The sequence below is a fragment of the Nicotiana tomentosiformis genome, chromosome 8 (assembly GCF_000390325.3).
Source record: "Nicotiana tomentosiformis chromosome 8, ASM39032v3, whole genome shotgun sequence".
In the NCBI taxonomy this organism is placed as follows: Eukaryota; Viridiplantae; Streptophyta; class Magnoliopsida; order Solanales; family Solanaceae; genus Nicotiana; species Nicotiana tomentosiformis.
In genome coordinates this window covers 137,305,325-137,321,296 of record NC_090819.1, presented here as the reverse complement: position 1 = coordinate 137,321,296, position 15,972 = coordinate 137,305,325, and the positions used below count along the sequence as shown (strand labels likewise).

General features: G+C 36.5%; 2 protein-coding genes across 3 annotated transcripts; one reads left to right on the top strand and one right to left on the bottom strand.

The window, feature by feature from the left end:
* Positions 1 to 302: 302 nt before the first annotated feature.
* On the top strand, positions 303 to 10,718 carry LOC104094046 (uncharacterized). Of its 2 annotated transcripts, XM_033655590.2 has the most exons (10): positions 528 to 546; positions 1,521 to 1,634; positions 1,712 to 4,241; positions 4,386 to 4,489; positions 4,758 to 4,827; positions 6,129 to 6,923; positions 7,556 to 7,758; positions 8,972 to 9,095; positions 9,521 to 9,733; positions 9,914 to 10,718. In XM_033655590.2, exons 2-10 carry the CDS (start codon positions 1,630 to 1,632, stop codon positions 10,052 to 10,054), a joined length of 4,185 nt encoding a protein of 1,394 aa, XP_033511481.1. In that variant the 5' UTR covers positions 528 to 546; positions 1,521 to 1,629; the 3' UTR covers positions 10,055 to 10,718. The 2 variants fall into 2 exon arrangements, with proteins under 2 accessions (XP_009598199.1, XP_033511481.1); XM_009599904.4 differs by having other exon boundaries at positions 303 to 546; positions 1,521 to 4,241.
* Positions 10,719 to 11,575: 857 nt separating this feature from the next.
* On the bottom strand, positions 11,576 to 14,694 carry LOC104094047 (probable WRKY transcription factor 75). Its single transcript, XM_009599906.4, has 2 exons — positions 14,128 to 14,694; positions 11,576 to 12,008 (listed from the first exon to the last, which is right to left on the bottom strand). The coding sequence occupies exons 1-2, from the start codon at positions 14,649 to 14,651 to the stop codon at positions 11,831 to 11,833; spliced, it is 702 nt and encodes a 233-aa protein (XP_009598201.1). The 5' UTR covers positions 14,652 to 14,694; the 3' UTR covers positions 11,576 to 11,830.
* Between the last annotated feature and the right edge of the window lie 1,278 nt (positions 14,695 to 15,972).

Below are 15,972 nucleotides of genomic sequence, written 5' to 3'. Positions count from 1 at the left end.
TCACTTCCAAACCGACATAAACATAATTTTTTCCTTAAAGTAAGAGGAGGAAAATGAATCAGTTTGTGTGATCAACAGAAGAACTAATTGAATTAAAACTCGTCTATGATTCCAATTAAGACATTTTGCCCACTGGACTATCCAATTGCACACAGGTAATACCCAACCAAAATGGGCTAATAATTAAAGGTTCTTTTTACTAGAACAGTAGTTGACCATTGTAAAAATTTCTGAGGTTAATTTGAGGGTGATATTCTTTGTTAATTTAATTACAATTAAAATCGGTATCGTACGCTCGTATTTTATGTGCAAAACTTTCACCTTCAACGTAACCCAAAATCTAATTAAAACATTCTGTAGCCTCAATTACAGAACATTCAGTCGATGAAGTGTAAATCCATTGCATGTATATGGTCCGGTTCACCGCCGGTCCACAAAGTCACCGCCGTCGCCGCACTGAACAATCCTCCCACTCTCTACACCGGCGGTTCCGATGGCTCCATCATCTGGTGGAACCTCTCCTCCTCCTCCTCAACCTCCAATCAGGTAAAAATCACTTTCGCCTCTTTTAAATTCTCAGTTATGCTCAGCTGTAGCCAATGCCTCAAATCTAACATTTTTAAACCTATTGCTCATATTTCAGCTCAATTACGACGTAGCTAATTACGATCTTCTTTACGCTTTATTGACTGAAATCACATTTTTGTTCAATTACGAAGCAGTATTTGTTCTTTAGCTAATTGTGATATTCTCTACGCTACATCTGTTGCTAATTACCACTTGTCTACTTCTATCTCAGTATATATGTGCCATTTTGCTTCCGTAAGTTAAAAGAAGAGAAGAGATCTTTGATTGAGAATTTTTTAGCATATTCTTTCTGAACATTGCAACTTACAGTACTATTAGTGTCAAAGCCGGTTCCAGGATTTGAACTTTATTGGTTTGGGTCTTCGGGATGCCACTGAACTACTGACCATTTGACTTACTGGCTTCGAAATTTAATATTTATACATATTTAGTAGATTTCTTAACATCTATACATTGGCCGAACCCATAGCCTATACTGTACATCCGACCTTGATTGGGTAGTTTTAGAATATCTAAATTTTTATTCGGGAAAATGAATTAATGTAGGTCCATTTTAGCTTTGTGATTTTAACATATTCTTTCTGAACATTGCAACTTATAGTACTTCTCCCGTAATTGTTTAAATATCTATATTTTATTATAAGAAATTGAACTAACAGTTTGCTTCCTTGAGCTAAACCAAGAGATCTTTTGATTATTACGCTGTTATTTTGAACATTGTACGATATAGGACGTATCTCGGAACTCACTATGTCTGCATTATTTTCAAGAAAATGAAGGAATCTAGATCTGATTGAGCTCGTAAGTGAAAAGAGATGAGCAAATTTGGATGGTGGGAGTAAATCGTTGTGATAATCTTTTCTTAGTTGTAGTGTTTGTTAAGGTTTAAGTTTATAAGCTCTTCTTTTTTTCTTCTTTCTTTTTTGGCTCAGGAAATCACACCGGTTGCCTTGCTTTGTGGTCATGTTGCTCCGATAGCCGATCTAGGGATTTGTGTTCCTACTACAGTTTCGGGAGATGGGAAATTAGACGATTCAAATAATGCGGTATCAACTTCTAACTCATCTAACTGTGGTGCATTATTAAGTGCATGCACTGATGGTGTGTTGTGCATTTGGAGCAGAGCCAGTGGACAATGCAGACGTAGAAGGAAAATGCCTCCCTGGGTGGGGACGCCATACCTAATTCGACCATTTCCCGAAAATCGTAGATATGTATGTATAGCTTGTTGTTCCTTTGATCATGTTCATTTATCTGATCATCACTCGCCTGTTTCTATTGAGAAGGGTGAAACAATAGCAGATAGAGACCCACAACATGCTAAACCTGTAAAGTGCACAGTTGTAATTGTTGATACGTATACTCTTGGTATCGTCCAAACAGTTTTTCATGGGAGCTTATCCATTGGGCCTTTGAAATCTGTGGCTGTAATTTCATCCTTTGGAGATGTATTGACGGAGTCAGTGATGATGGTTGATTCTTTTGGTAAGGCACAGTGTATACCAATATTGAAGGAGTGTGATTCAAGCACAGAAAGCATGACTTCCAAGAGTAGCTTGTCTGATGCAGGCAAAATGAAATGGGTAAATGGGTCAAATGACAGGGGACTTCTGGTGGCCTTTGCAAATCGTGGGCCCATTTTAGCTTTTGTATATGGTACATGCTGCATATTTAGTCAAGTAGAGGATGGCAGTGTCATGGGAGAGATATCTTTCTCAGATGATCTGCTTTCTATTGAAGGGAAGTCGCACGTCATTGGTGGCATGTTTGTTGTAGATGATAACGATCTGCTTGATTCTGAAGATTCAGATGCCACATTCATTGAAAATTTTGCTGTATGGAATGGTAAAGGTGCGGCCATAGTATACAGGATATGTTACTCAAGTAATATCTTCAAGTATGAGCCTTTTGCAGCTATCCCTGTCATTTGTCAGGAGTCTGGCATGAGCTTATCTATCTCCTTTGTGCAACTGAACAACTTTCTTTTCCGCATTGAATCAATTTCTTTTCCTATCAACGAATTATTGATTTGGAAACCTCGCCTGACATGTTGGGTATTGCCTAAGCTGCAGGACAAAAATGAGATAAATTGTCAAGAGTGCAGACTTTTAGGTGAAGGTAGAATATTTGATGATTGGACTCATAACCAGTATGCCTCTGAAAATGAGATTGTTGGGCAGGTTGTTGATATAGACACAGCAGGTGGGAAGGCCACAATAACTTCCTCCCAAGATGCTGCTACTTGTTCTAAAGCTATTGATGAAAGGATATCAAACATCACTAAAAATGGAACTTATGAAAGAAAAGAGCTAGTGTCTTCTTCAATGGTTATTTCTGAAGAATATGTGCCTTTGGCTATTGTATATGGGTTCTATAACGGTGATATAAAAGTTGTTCGATTTGATATGTTCTTTGAAGGATTAGATTGTCATGGTCAAAATCCATATCCCGAGTCAAAAGCACATGCCACTCAACATTATCTCTTGGGGCATACAGGCGCTGTACTGTGTTTGGCTGCACAGCGAGTGCTGATTAGATGTCAAGGAGGTAGCTACAGTTATGTTCTACTCTCAGGAAGTATGGATTGTACTGTCCGTGTATGGGATCTTGACTCTAGCAGTCCCATGATTGTAATGCACCAACATGTTACTCCAGTTCGCCAAATAATTCTTCCACCATCTCAAACAGAACGTCCATGGAGTAATTGCTTCCTCTCTGTTGGGGAAGACTCATGTGTTGCCCTTTCTTCACTTGATACCATGCGTGTAGAGCGAATGTTTCCTGGCCACCCATATTATCCCGCAAAAGTTGTGTGGGATAGTAGAAGAGGATATGTAGCATGTCTGTGTCCAAACCAAACAGGAACATCTGATGCAGATGTTTTGTTCATTTGGGATGTAAAATCAGGTGCTCGTGAGCGGGTCCTTCGCGGAGCTGCTGCTCTCTCAATGTTTGAACATTTCTGCATAGGAATTGACAGAGATCTCCCTCATGGCAGTAGGATAAGTGGAAATACTTCGGCTTCCTCATTGCTTTTTCCTGTTAGTGAAGAAACCAAGTATCCACCATCTCATTCACAAACTCTGGGAAAGGGTACTTTATCAAATATATCTGTTAGTACAAGTGTGTCTGGAAGTACTACGGGATCTAATCAATCTGCATTGTTTGCCTTGCAAAGCAGAAAACAGCCTGTTAAAGGCTCTTGTCCTTTTCCTGGAGTTGCCGCTCTGTCTTTTGATCTCACGTCCTTGATGTCTCTATGTCAGACACATGAGTACTATAGAGCAGAGTGTTCCAATCCTGGTAAAAATCAAGTGAAAGTAATAAGGGTTGAGTCTCCCATTAAGAGGAGTGATTTCAGGGATCAGGAAACTGAAGTCCCTAGTTCCAGTGATGAGAGAATCAATGATGAATTTGCTGGTACCTCCAATGAAGCTGCAAGAGGTCCTGAATGGATGTTCTTGCTTGAACAATGCCTGCTTCAGTTTAGCTTGTCTATTTTGCACGTGTGGAATGTGGACCCTGAACTCGATAAATTGCTAGTCACTGAAATGAAGCTAAAAAGACCGCAGAATCTTCTCGTAGCTTCTGGTCTCTTGGGGGATCGGGGGTCCTTGACTCTGACTTTTCCTGATTACAGGTCAACTCTGGAGGTACGTTGATAATTAACTAGAGTTTACCTAGCTTTTGCTTGATATTTCTTCTCATTTACCAATTTCCCTCCCCCCTCCCCAAGAGAAAGAAAAAGAGCATTTCTCCTCACTTCTTTGCCTCTAAGAAATTAAATTGACATACAGCTTTGGAAATCATCATCAGAGTACTGTGCAATGAGATCTCTAACGATGGTGTCCCTTGCCCAACATATGATTAGCTTGTCACATTCCTTTCAGGCAGCCAGCAGGTATGATATTGCTGTGGCATACTTTCTGGCTACTATATGTCATTGGTCCCATCATGAAAAAGTAAAAGACACTCTCATCTGCAACTTTTCTTACCATTTGTTGTGTCCTAACTGGGTTTATGCAACATGTTTTAGAGAAACACCATGTCAAACTCGATCTACTGTTCATTATATAGATGTAGTGTCATCTGGCATTTCATTGCTAGAAGCCTCATTTGCCTCCGAACTCTTATAACACTCCTGTCGTTGTGTTATTTGTCTTTTCTAGTTCTTTGTCAGCATTTTACATGCGGAGCTTTGCTGAGAAAGTTTCTGATATAAAGCCTCCCCTGCTTCAGGTAACAAATCATCTGAATAGCGCTTTTTTTTTCTTTCATTTTTTGGTGGGGTTGGGGGAGGGGGCGGGTCAAGATTCCTGATGAACTCGATTTTGGAGGTGGATATAGTCAAGATTCTTTTTTACGATCAAAATATAATCAAGATTCTTTTTTCCTTCTTGAGGTACATGTGAAGATAAATGATTATCTTGATGTTAGGTTCTTTATTTTGTTGTGTGTGTGTGTGTGTGCATAACTACTCTGCTGCCCTTATCTAATAAGTAGTTCAGATAGCTGAATACCTTCCATGAGAGGCAAGAGATGCCTTCAGACTTCAGACTCCTTTTTTTATAATTCTTTCTTCTGCACCACTCATTTTTATACTCCATTTGGATTTTCGTTAATTCTATGAGCAACTCATAATTATAGTGTCAGTGAAGTCCATCTGAAAGTCTGCCTGATTTATGAGGCAGGTCCCTTTGAATTTGCCTAAGTAATAGAAAGAAAAAATAATGTAAAGCTTGTCTATGCTTTGCGTTTGTAATTGCAAGGTTCTTAATTCAAGGCTGATGACTGATACAAAATTATATTTCTTGGTTGTAAGAAACTCCACTTCTTGAGCCGAGGGTCTTTCGGAAATAGCCTCTCTACCCCTCGGGGTAGGGGTAAGGTCTGCGTACACACTACCCTCCCCAGACCCCACTAGTGGGATTTCACTAGGTCGTTGTTGTGGTTGTAAGCAACTCCACCTTCGACAATGTATGTTCTCCTACATATGCTACGCTACCATGCATCAGTAAAGCAGTGCTGCGAGAAGGTTTTATGAGTCGGATGTGATACACCATACTAATCGCTAAACCCTCCAAAACTCTACTAGTTAGCCCCCACAAAAAAAAAACCATTTGATTGTTTCTTCCTCTTTGTTGATACCGGCAAGATGATGTCTGTTGGTTGGTAGTGAGAGGACTCTTAGTACCTGCGTACCCAAAAGAAGGCGCTGGTTAAAAAACAAACATTTGATTTTCTTTCTTGCTCTCCCTTAACAGCGGAAAAGGAGTCTATCTATCTGCCTAGCTCTGGTAGATTTCTCCCCGCGCTTGTTGCCTAGGTTACATGGCTGGTTGAGGTTATCGCTTTTGTGCCTTGGTGACTAGTCTGGGAACTTCTCAAGTACATTGTCGCTATAACTCATGCCACACGGGTGGTGTTATTTTCTCTACTTGTTGCAACAGTTTGATACATTGGTTCTTTAGGATGTGTAGTGTTTAACTAATAGTTCTTGGCAAAGCTATTCTTAATGGTTTGAAATCTCTGTTTTGAAGCTTTTGGTGAGCTTTTGGCAAGACGAGGCTGAGCATGTTAAGATGGCAGCACGTTCCTTATTTCATTGTGCTGCTTCACGGGCTATACCATCTCCACTACGTCGGGATAATACAAGAGATAAAGAGAATGGAGTATCACTAAGTGGAAACCATGATGCAGTCTCCACAGAAGAACCCACCAACTGCTTGAAGGATGACAGTCAAATTGTCAACGAAGGGAACTCTGAGGATGAGCAATCTGAAATAAGATCTTGGCTAGAATCATTTGAAATGCAAGATTGGATTTCTTGTGTTGGGGGAACGAGCCAAGATGCAATGACATCCCATATCATTGTTGCTGCTGCATTGGCTGTTTGGTATCCTAGCCTTGTGAAACCAAATCTTGTTGTCTTGGCTGTTAATCCATTGGTGAAGTTGGTTATGGCGATGAATGAGAAATATAGCTCTACTGCCGCAGAAATTCTGGCAGAAGGGATGGAAAGCACATGGAAGGCATGCATTGGTTCTGAAATACCGCGCCTGATCGGGGACATATTCTTCCAAATTGAGTGTGTCACTGGTGCATCCGCTAATACACCTTCCAAGAATCCATCTACATCTGTTATGATTCGTGATACTTTGGTTGGAATTCTTCTTCCAAGTTTAGCAATGGCTGATGTATTGGCCTTTCTGAATGTCATAGAAAGCCAGATCTGGTCAACTGCCTCTGATTCACCTGTTCATGTGGTATCCCTCATGACTATAGTTAGGGTTGCGCGTGGTTCTCCAAGAAACTTAGTTCAATATCTTGACAAGGTTTGTTCAGCTACTTCTTGATTGCTAAACTGAGTGAATTTTGAGATAAAGTACTAACTTGATGATGTATTAGTTGATGTTAGTTGTTACTGCTGTAGCATCATATAATGTGGTGCTTTTTGTTGCGCTTTTACGTGAAATTGTGAGAGTTTTCACTTTCCACTGTATGCTAGTATCAATGTCTGCTTATCTACTGCACACCCTTGTCCCCATATGATACTTGATAGGCCCCAAAATCTGCAGCTATTAAAACTTGTTAACTGAGATCCTTGACGACTTAGCTATGTGCACATTGGAAGTAGTAAATAAAAAATGGGTTGCAGACATATGTTGAAGGGGAGCGTTGGCGTAACTGGTAAAGTTGCTGCCATGTGACCGGGAGGTCACGGGTTCAAGCCGTGGAAACAGCCTCTTGCAGAAATACAGGGTAAGGCTGCGTACTATAGACCCTTGTGGTCCGGCCCTTCCCCGGACCCCGCGCATAGCGGGAGCTTAGTGCACCGGGCTGCCCTTTTTTTCCCTTTTTCTGTTAAATGAATTTGATATTTACCACATAATAACAAGACAACTGTGCTTCTAGCACTGAAGCATTTCTCAGATTTAGCATGTCTAACACCTAGATAGATCTGCAGGTAGTCACTTTCATTTTACAGACAATGGATCCTGGTAACTTAGTCATGCGAAGAACTTGCTTGCAAAATTCAATGGCGGCATTGAAGGAAATTGCACGCATATTCCCTATGGTGGCACTAAATGATCCATTGACACGATTAGCTGTTGGAGATGCGATTGGAGCGATTAACAATGCAAGCATTCGGGTATATGACATGCAAAGGTTAGTGAACAATACAACTTAATATTCTGGCAGCCATATGAGCAGCTTCTTTCCCTCTTTATTCTAGTAATCTTTAGTAACAAACATGCTGGAACACAGAACTAGAAACTTGATTAAGTACTAATTTTAACTGCTTATGCTATATGTTAATAAGGCTAATTGTTACAGGTGGCATTCTGCTCCATAGGACCTTATTATTGTCATTATTATTTGTTTGGGTTTGTCATGCAACTGAGAATACATGCAGTTAAGAACCTGCAGAATCAATTTTTTTGGCTACCATGGCAACATCCTTTTTGATTATTCATAAGAGGAAATGCAAAATAGTCTTTCATCATAAAAAAGAAAAGAGGAAACAGTCTTTCTGCCAACTGTTGCTCCTAAGAGAATGATATGAATCTGTAAAGGGAAGAACTGATATAGGAAAAGAGGGTCGATGAAGAAAGTAATATGGTTATAACTACTTTGTAGTTCGGTGACACTCACTTGTCCAAAAACAGAAAAAAGAGACAGAAAAGCAGTCTGGTAACTGCCCTTTACTGTTAGGGTTGTTTGATAGCTCTTGCTTGTTTGGGGTAACTTCTCATCATTTAGATTTTTGTTTGTTTTAGGACTGATTTTGTAATTTAAATTTCTTCTTCCTTTTGAGTATCCTTGGTTGTCAATATTAAGCATACTATACTCGATTTTAGAGTTTTCTATTCTCATGAACTGTAGCTTTATAAACCTTCCTTTTTTGAGATAAGTAGCTATAGCTTTGTAATTAATCCATGTCTTTTTGTAATTGATACTTTCTCCTTTGGCTTTCAAAGTTCTTTTTAAAAAGTTCAAGGCTTTGCTCTGTGCAATCCCAAGCCAAAGCTTTCCCTTGGTTTCTCTCTAACAAAGTGCGTGAGGCGTGGGTTAGGCTCATGTCACAGGTTCGAACCATGCCGCAGAAAAAAAGCCTGATATTTACTTGGAGAAGGGTAAAGGGGCGGGGCCAATATCCGCCAAGTTTCACCTATGCGCCACTGGCCATCAGCGATTTCTCGGTTATAAAAAAAAGACTTTAACATGAACCAAAGTAAATCTGTTCCTTCTCCACTCCTGGCCTTGTCAGGATCCGGGTTTTGGGGCCCTGTTTTTTATGATTGAGAGCACCTAGGTAATTTGAGATCTATTATTCATCTAATTGCTTGTAATATTGATTCTGTTTTAAACCCTAATGCAGCATCACAAAAATAAAGGTTTTAGATGCAAGTGGACCTCCAGGATTTCCCAGTTTGCTTGGAGGAGCTTCAGGAATGACTGTGACTACTGCAATATCAGCTCTTAGCTTTTCACCGGATGGAGAGGTATAATACCTGATGAACTGTTTCATATGATCTTCCTCTTTAAGTTCATCATTGCAAAGTTGCCAATGTTATTGTGCAAGTTTTGTTGCATGAATGGGTTTGTACTTTGTACCTTTAGCAAATGGCCAATTAGGAGTTCCAGTCCCTACTAATAGAACTGCTGCATCCGAGTCACTACAAGAGATTTTTCTTTTTTTGTTAGAGATAGAGACATTTTCATTGTTTCATTAACTTGTTGCCCTCCTCTCCTGGTCCCTACAAGAGTCAATGTAGAGTTTAAAGTTATTAGAAGGGCTGTAAACAGAACAAATGTGTAATGTTAGGCGTTTCGCATTGCATGTTTATTATCCACTTGATTGTGCACAATGATACCACCTTTGAAAGATTGCGTCCACAAGTTTTATACAATGTTGTTTTACTTGTAGGGGGTAGTTGCTTTTTCTGAGACTGGGATGATGATAAGATGGTGGTCTTACTCGTCGGGATCTGTGTGGTGGGAGAAACTGAGCAAGAATCTAGTTTATGTCCAGTGCACGAAACTGATTTTTGTCCCACCTTGGGAGGGATTCTCGCCTAATGCTAATAGATCAAGCATAATGGCAAGTGTATTCGGTAAAGATGGAGAAGCTAATCCAAAGGTATGCACTCCTGAGACAGTTCTTATAACCAGATGTTCTTCTATTGAATAAGCGTTGTTTTGCATAGATTCTTATGGCTCCAAAGATGATTTGTGCAAGACAACTTTGGTTTTGTCAAATTCCAAAAATATATCTGCTACTCCATTGTCCTGTCTTATTTCTTGATTATCTTTCATGCAGGAGAACAATGCGTCGAATGAACTGGACAGATTTAAACATCTGCTTCAGAATATTGATCTTTCTTACAGAATAGAATGGGTTGGTCAAAGAAAAATAAAACTCACCCAACATGGCCGTGATTTGGGCACTTTCCAGCTATGACAGCCCTGTGCCACTTTACTTAAATTCCAACTCTTAAATTTTCTATTGTAGTTTTGGCTTTCGATTGGAGAGGTTGTTTATTTTTACTGTAGTTCACATTGGTTGTTAACTGGAGCTGCTCAATATGCCTAGCTCTTGAGTTGATGTCTCACCAACATCTCTACTACAGTTTCAAACCTTTTGAACAGCGTTTATGCTGAGAGGAAATACTGTTCAAAGCAGCCAGAACAGTCAGATGTGTGCATTAGTTTGCGTCGAGAAGCAGCACCAACTTTTGGTCGGTTCAACGGTAATCAGAACCTCTACGGATATGCATGTCGATTTTCCATCAGAGACAATTTTGTCCTTCCTTCGCCCCCCACTTTCATCTTCTGTTTGGGTTCTTGAGGGGTGGGATGGCACCATAGAGGCGGGGCGGTTATATTGCACACTCATGTCTTGTACAAGTAATTGAGTTCGAAAATGTTGAAGCACTTACCTACTTAGTAGTACAGTTAGTACAAATGTAAATCAATAGCTCTGAAGTCATAGTTTTTGTATATTTTCACTAATTGATCTTCCTTGGAGCTGGGTGAGCTTTCCTTTCCAGCACCTCGACACGAAATAAAATGAGATCTACAAACGTGAAGACCTAGTTCAGTTATCCGAGGATTAATATTCTTTACATGTGCTATCTGTGAGTTGATTGGTGTACTTTGTTTGTTCATGATTTCTAGAACAGCTAGTCACTTTGAATAGGTGATAATTTTGTTAACAGAAAACACTTCCGTTCAGTTACTTCAGAATTTTAAGATGCATTATAAAGAGTTGAAAGGTATGCACGAAAAGGAGAAACACTTGTTAAAACTCTTATGATTGTCGTGCTTTCTTTAATTAGCTTGGAAGATGGCGTGAGGCAAAACAACTAGTGCTCTTGGTTACTTTCATATGAGGGTTGCAATCACATGCAATGATACAATGCATTAGAGACAGTAAATTGAGAAAAGAGAGTTAATTGCACTGAAAACTGAATGTACATTCATCGTGTAGAAAGCAAATGCCCTGTAGCGGAAATGCCAGTACGAAAGAACTCTTGCTTTCTTGAAGATTAATAGCAAATCAAAGCTAATGAAAATGGAAGCAAGATCTACACCAAAGACTCTAAGCTTCTCGTAGAGCATTGTGGTAGAACGGATCTTTAAAAAGGTTCAAATATTAAGTCCAAAGTGATTGTTTAAATCTCCCTCTTCTTTCATTTGCAATATAATCAAAATTCAAGAATTTAAGTTCGAATTGTGATTGGTTAAAATCTCCCCTAAAAAAAAACTAGTAAATGTTTTGAGAACAAATTAGTTGTTTCCAACCTGAAGGCAGCTTAGATTAATTGGAAAAGAAGGTCAATGAAATGGTGATGCTAAAGTGTCGAGGTCGAATTTCAATTATGCAAAGTAGCAAGTAAATTTTTTGAAAAGGATAAACTACCATTCCCTAAGTCAGCTTAAAAATTAGAATCTCGGTAAAAGAAACATATAGTGAAGTAAATACATAACAAAGTTACAAGAAATTCTTGTATTCTGCAGTTCTTCCATTCTTACATAAATAAATAACATGGTAACATTAGTATATATCCGCATTTTCTCGACTGTATGGTATTATAATTTACATTTCTATACAGAAGTGTACACTTTGATTTGCTACGTGTGATCAACACAATGAAACACCAACATATGTTATGTTACTTTTCAATTTGAGACATTTAGATAATATCCCATTTAGTATAATTAATAGAGTACATATTTAGAATCTGGCGAAAAACTGAAGTTGCTTTAAAATTGGACTTAAGGTCTCCATCAGCTTTTCACAAGGATGGTTATGAATTCCTTCATAAGTTGTCACCACAATACTTGTATCCTTTGAAAGTCTTTGTATTTGCTTTTTCACATTGCATGTGTGATGTGTACATCGATAGTAACTCCTGTTACCCAAAAAAAAAACAAAAAAGGAGTAGCGAACATTTTTACTATAAGGAAATAATGTTATATATAAAATGCTGTTGAATTCAAAGTATGAGAATTAGTTATTTCCAACATTGTTGTTAACGTAAGTTAATTATACATATGATCGTATGAATAGCAGTTGGACAAAGTTGTGACAATTTATAATGCTCATTCTTCTTGAGAAGGTGAACAACCTAATTCTCATATGCTCATACAAATAAAAAATGCAAACTTGGCTAGAGAGAAAATGTTAAGTCTACATGTAATAAACTAGTCGATTGTTAAAACGATTTTAGGATATTCTTATAGGCAGATTTGAAGCTTAAGGATTCATACGACCTCAAGTTATTATATAATAACTAGTGTTGAACCAGCGCTGATAATTTGACAGAATATTAAATCTTATAAGTTATGATATGATATATCATATTATTTTAATAAATATTAGTAGTTGTTATTTTATTATTTAATGTAATGTACATGAATATAACAAAATCTATACAAAATCAAAGGACTTTCTCTTCCTAGCGGCATCTATGTACTATATGCATCATATAGTAATTAAATAAATTATTTGTTCTTTATTTATTCTTTATTAAATTAGCAAGTACTTAGTACTATACATTTACTAATATGACTTTTTATTAACTTGTCAATTGACTTAATATTTTGATGATACTTCTCTTTTAATGTAACATAGATATATATTTTCTTATTCTGAAAATATATATATATTTTTTTAAACTTGTGTTATATGTTCGACTTTCTCATCGTAACTCTAATTATAAGTCTTATATTTTTATATTTTTCTACAAATTTATATTTTAGTTCTTTTTTTTTTGTTCCTTGCTTATCTAATTGTATTATTTTACTGAAATTTTAAATAATGTAATATTTAAAAAGTTTAATTTTTTATTAAACTTACTATAGTATATAATAAGTTAAATTATATCTTTATATATTTTATTTATTTTTTGAAATTATTGTTTATGTTTTTATCTTTAGTTTTATCTATTATTATAATATTTTTAGTTACTTGATCTTATCCATACGCATATATTGTACTCTAGATTCACCATTTGATATTCTCATGATCCAAACTTATTTTTACAACAACGACGCAAAATGAAAAGAAGAAGGAGTTGATATTGAATTCGATCTTAAATGGTTGAAATACATAGAGGATTGCATGATAGAAATAATGCTTCTAATATTAAAGGTGACACCATGATAGAATGAATGAGACTTAAAAACCATATTTATCGTTTACACCAAAAAAAGATTTGCAAAACAAAATTAGAGTTTCATAGTAATGCAGACTCATATATGACTCTTCTTATCGGTTCATCCGCCAAGAGGAAAAGATAAAAATAGTATTAAAAAAAAGAATACTCCCGCATATTTTACTTCCTCATAAAAGTAAAATTAAATTCTTGGCCTAGATCGCATACGAAGTTCGCTAAGTATATATAATCTCTGAAATAACATCTTAAAAAGTTAATTATAAAATTTGGATTTATTATATATACCATCGGATTCATTTCATATACTCCGCTATATAGTTTATAAAGATTAAACATAAACTATGCATGCATTTCGTAAGAAAATATTTTACATAAAAACTGAAGAGACATTATAATAAGTACACATGATGAATTTACTATATCATCTATTCTTTTTCTTCTTTGCATTTTAAGTCTTTGATATTTTCACCCTAGTTAAGACTTAATTCTTCAATATATATAAGTTATTATCACTTTAGTTACTCTTCAATTTCCAAACTAGTTCAGGTTAGTTTATATATCATTTTTTGCACTCTTCAATTTTCGGATTGTTCATCATAATTAGATCTAGTTAATTATACGTTGGTCATCACCATTTTGTATCTACTGTCAAACCTCTCTATAACAACCTTATTTGTTCCAAATATTTTTGGTTGTTTTTGCAAAGTGCTGTTGTAGAGAACCTATATTATAAAATAGTATAAAAATTAATTTTGTTTTCACAGTGAATGATTGTTATATAATGATACTATTATAAAAAAAGTCTGACCGTATCTATGCACATAAAAATAAATTTCCATGAATACATGCTTACCTTGGATGAGTGCTATTCTTGACAGCTTTCTGACCATATTTTCTCCACTTAAATCCATCATCAAGAATATCCTCAGTGCTCCTCGTATGAAATGCAATCCTAGGTGGTACATATTTTCTCTTCCTAAACTTTCCTTTGTCTCTACAATATCCACCGTGTTGTTGTTGTTGCTGTTGCTGTTGTTGTTCGCCTTCCATAATAATATTTCTAGGAGTTATCGACACGTTTGGCATAGTTGTTGGCTCAGTACTATTATTAATAGGGGCAGCCCGATGAACGTAGCATCCTGCGTCAATACCATTATTAGTTGAACTCGAAAATAGTCCAGCCCAATCAATATTATCACAACCAACTTGAGAGTTATTATGCAGTGGCAAATGATTATTCAACATAGAAGTATTAGGTTGGATGAAGAAGTTGGCCGGAGATAGATCGTTAGATAGTAAAAGTGGCGGCGGAAGAGGTGGCGGAGGTGGTGGTGGTGGCGCTTCGCCGGCGTCTATGGACGTTGAACTATAATGCATTTGATAAAGAAAAAAGTGATGGGATCAAGATTTGGAAGAATGTTACAAAAGAACTTATGTTTGAAATTTATAGATGAAGGTAGGTGATAGGCGTTGGACAGTTTATGTTCTTAATTAGGGTAAGGATAATAGTGAGAAGAGAGGGAAATTGGCTTGTACCCTTTGATAAAAGCCAACTACATTTTACCTACTAAATCAGTTCAACTGCCTTATTAGAAAAGGTAGACGTGCCCAAAACTTGTTATTAATTACCACCAAAGCACGTTGTGTTATAACTCTAGCTCTCACTATCTTGTTTTTCTTTTCTTTTCTTTTTGTTTTAACTCTCACCCTTTATTTCATATATGTAGATTTTAGGAAGGAAATTTGAGAGGTAAGTGAAACGTTAGAAACTAACTTGAAATATAGATAAAAATTTAGCGGCATCAGGTGTTTATATTAATATATATCAATTTATTATGGTTAAGCGATTAAAGGAGGTGAGAATAATATATATCTTATTGACATGATAGAAAAATATAAGTGCAAATACATAGTATAAATCTATTAGTTTGATGTAAATAATTGGTGCTCGTAAATTTTTACCACTTGTAACTCTTTATATCTATAATAGTTGTGGTTGATATTCATGTAGTTTAAATTTTGTATATCCGAATTGTATTTTCCTATAATTTGGTAGCCCTCCGTCACACTCGAGGGAGTTCCTTGAAAGGGAAATAAATGTCGAAAATCTTTTGTGTTTTTTACAAATTTTCAAATACATGATACTCACATGACCACTTCTCCTTTTAGCGTTAACTTTTATTTGCAATTCAGATAGTATTTGCTATGTCATATTCTGTACATATGACTCATTTAAATTTTTAATCACTTGACATACTAAAATTTCAAAAACATTGATCATTCTCTTTCTAGAGTTCTCTTCTATATATATATTACTCCGTATTTCAATAATGTTGAAAACTTACTTATGTTCAATGTTTTGCACAAATTAAAGTGAAAAAATATATTAACCATGATAAGTTTTACCAATGTTTTGCATGCGTAATTTATGTACTTAGCTTTATCTTGTATCTTATTTTTTTTTAGTTTTTAGCATGTCTTACTGTCTTAGTATGCGAATTAGAATAGGATTACAAATTCCATATTAAATGCAGAACAAGAAGGGAATTTCCACAATTAAGCCACATTATAAACGAATCAGAAGATTTTTACTTTCTTTTTCGGAAGGGGTGGGTTTTTTTTTTATTTTGGTGGGGGGGGGGGAGGGGAGGTTACTATGCATTACTTCTTTGGCTGAATCAGTAAAGATAAATAGAGG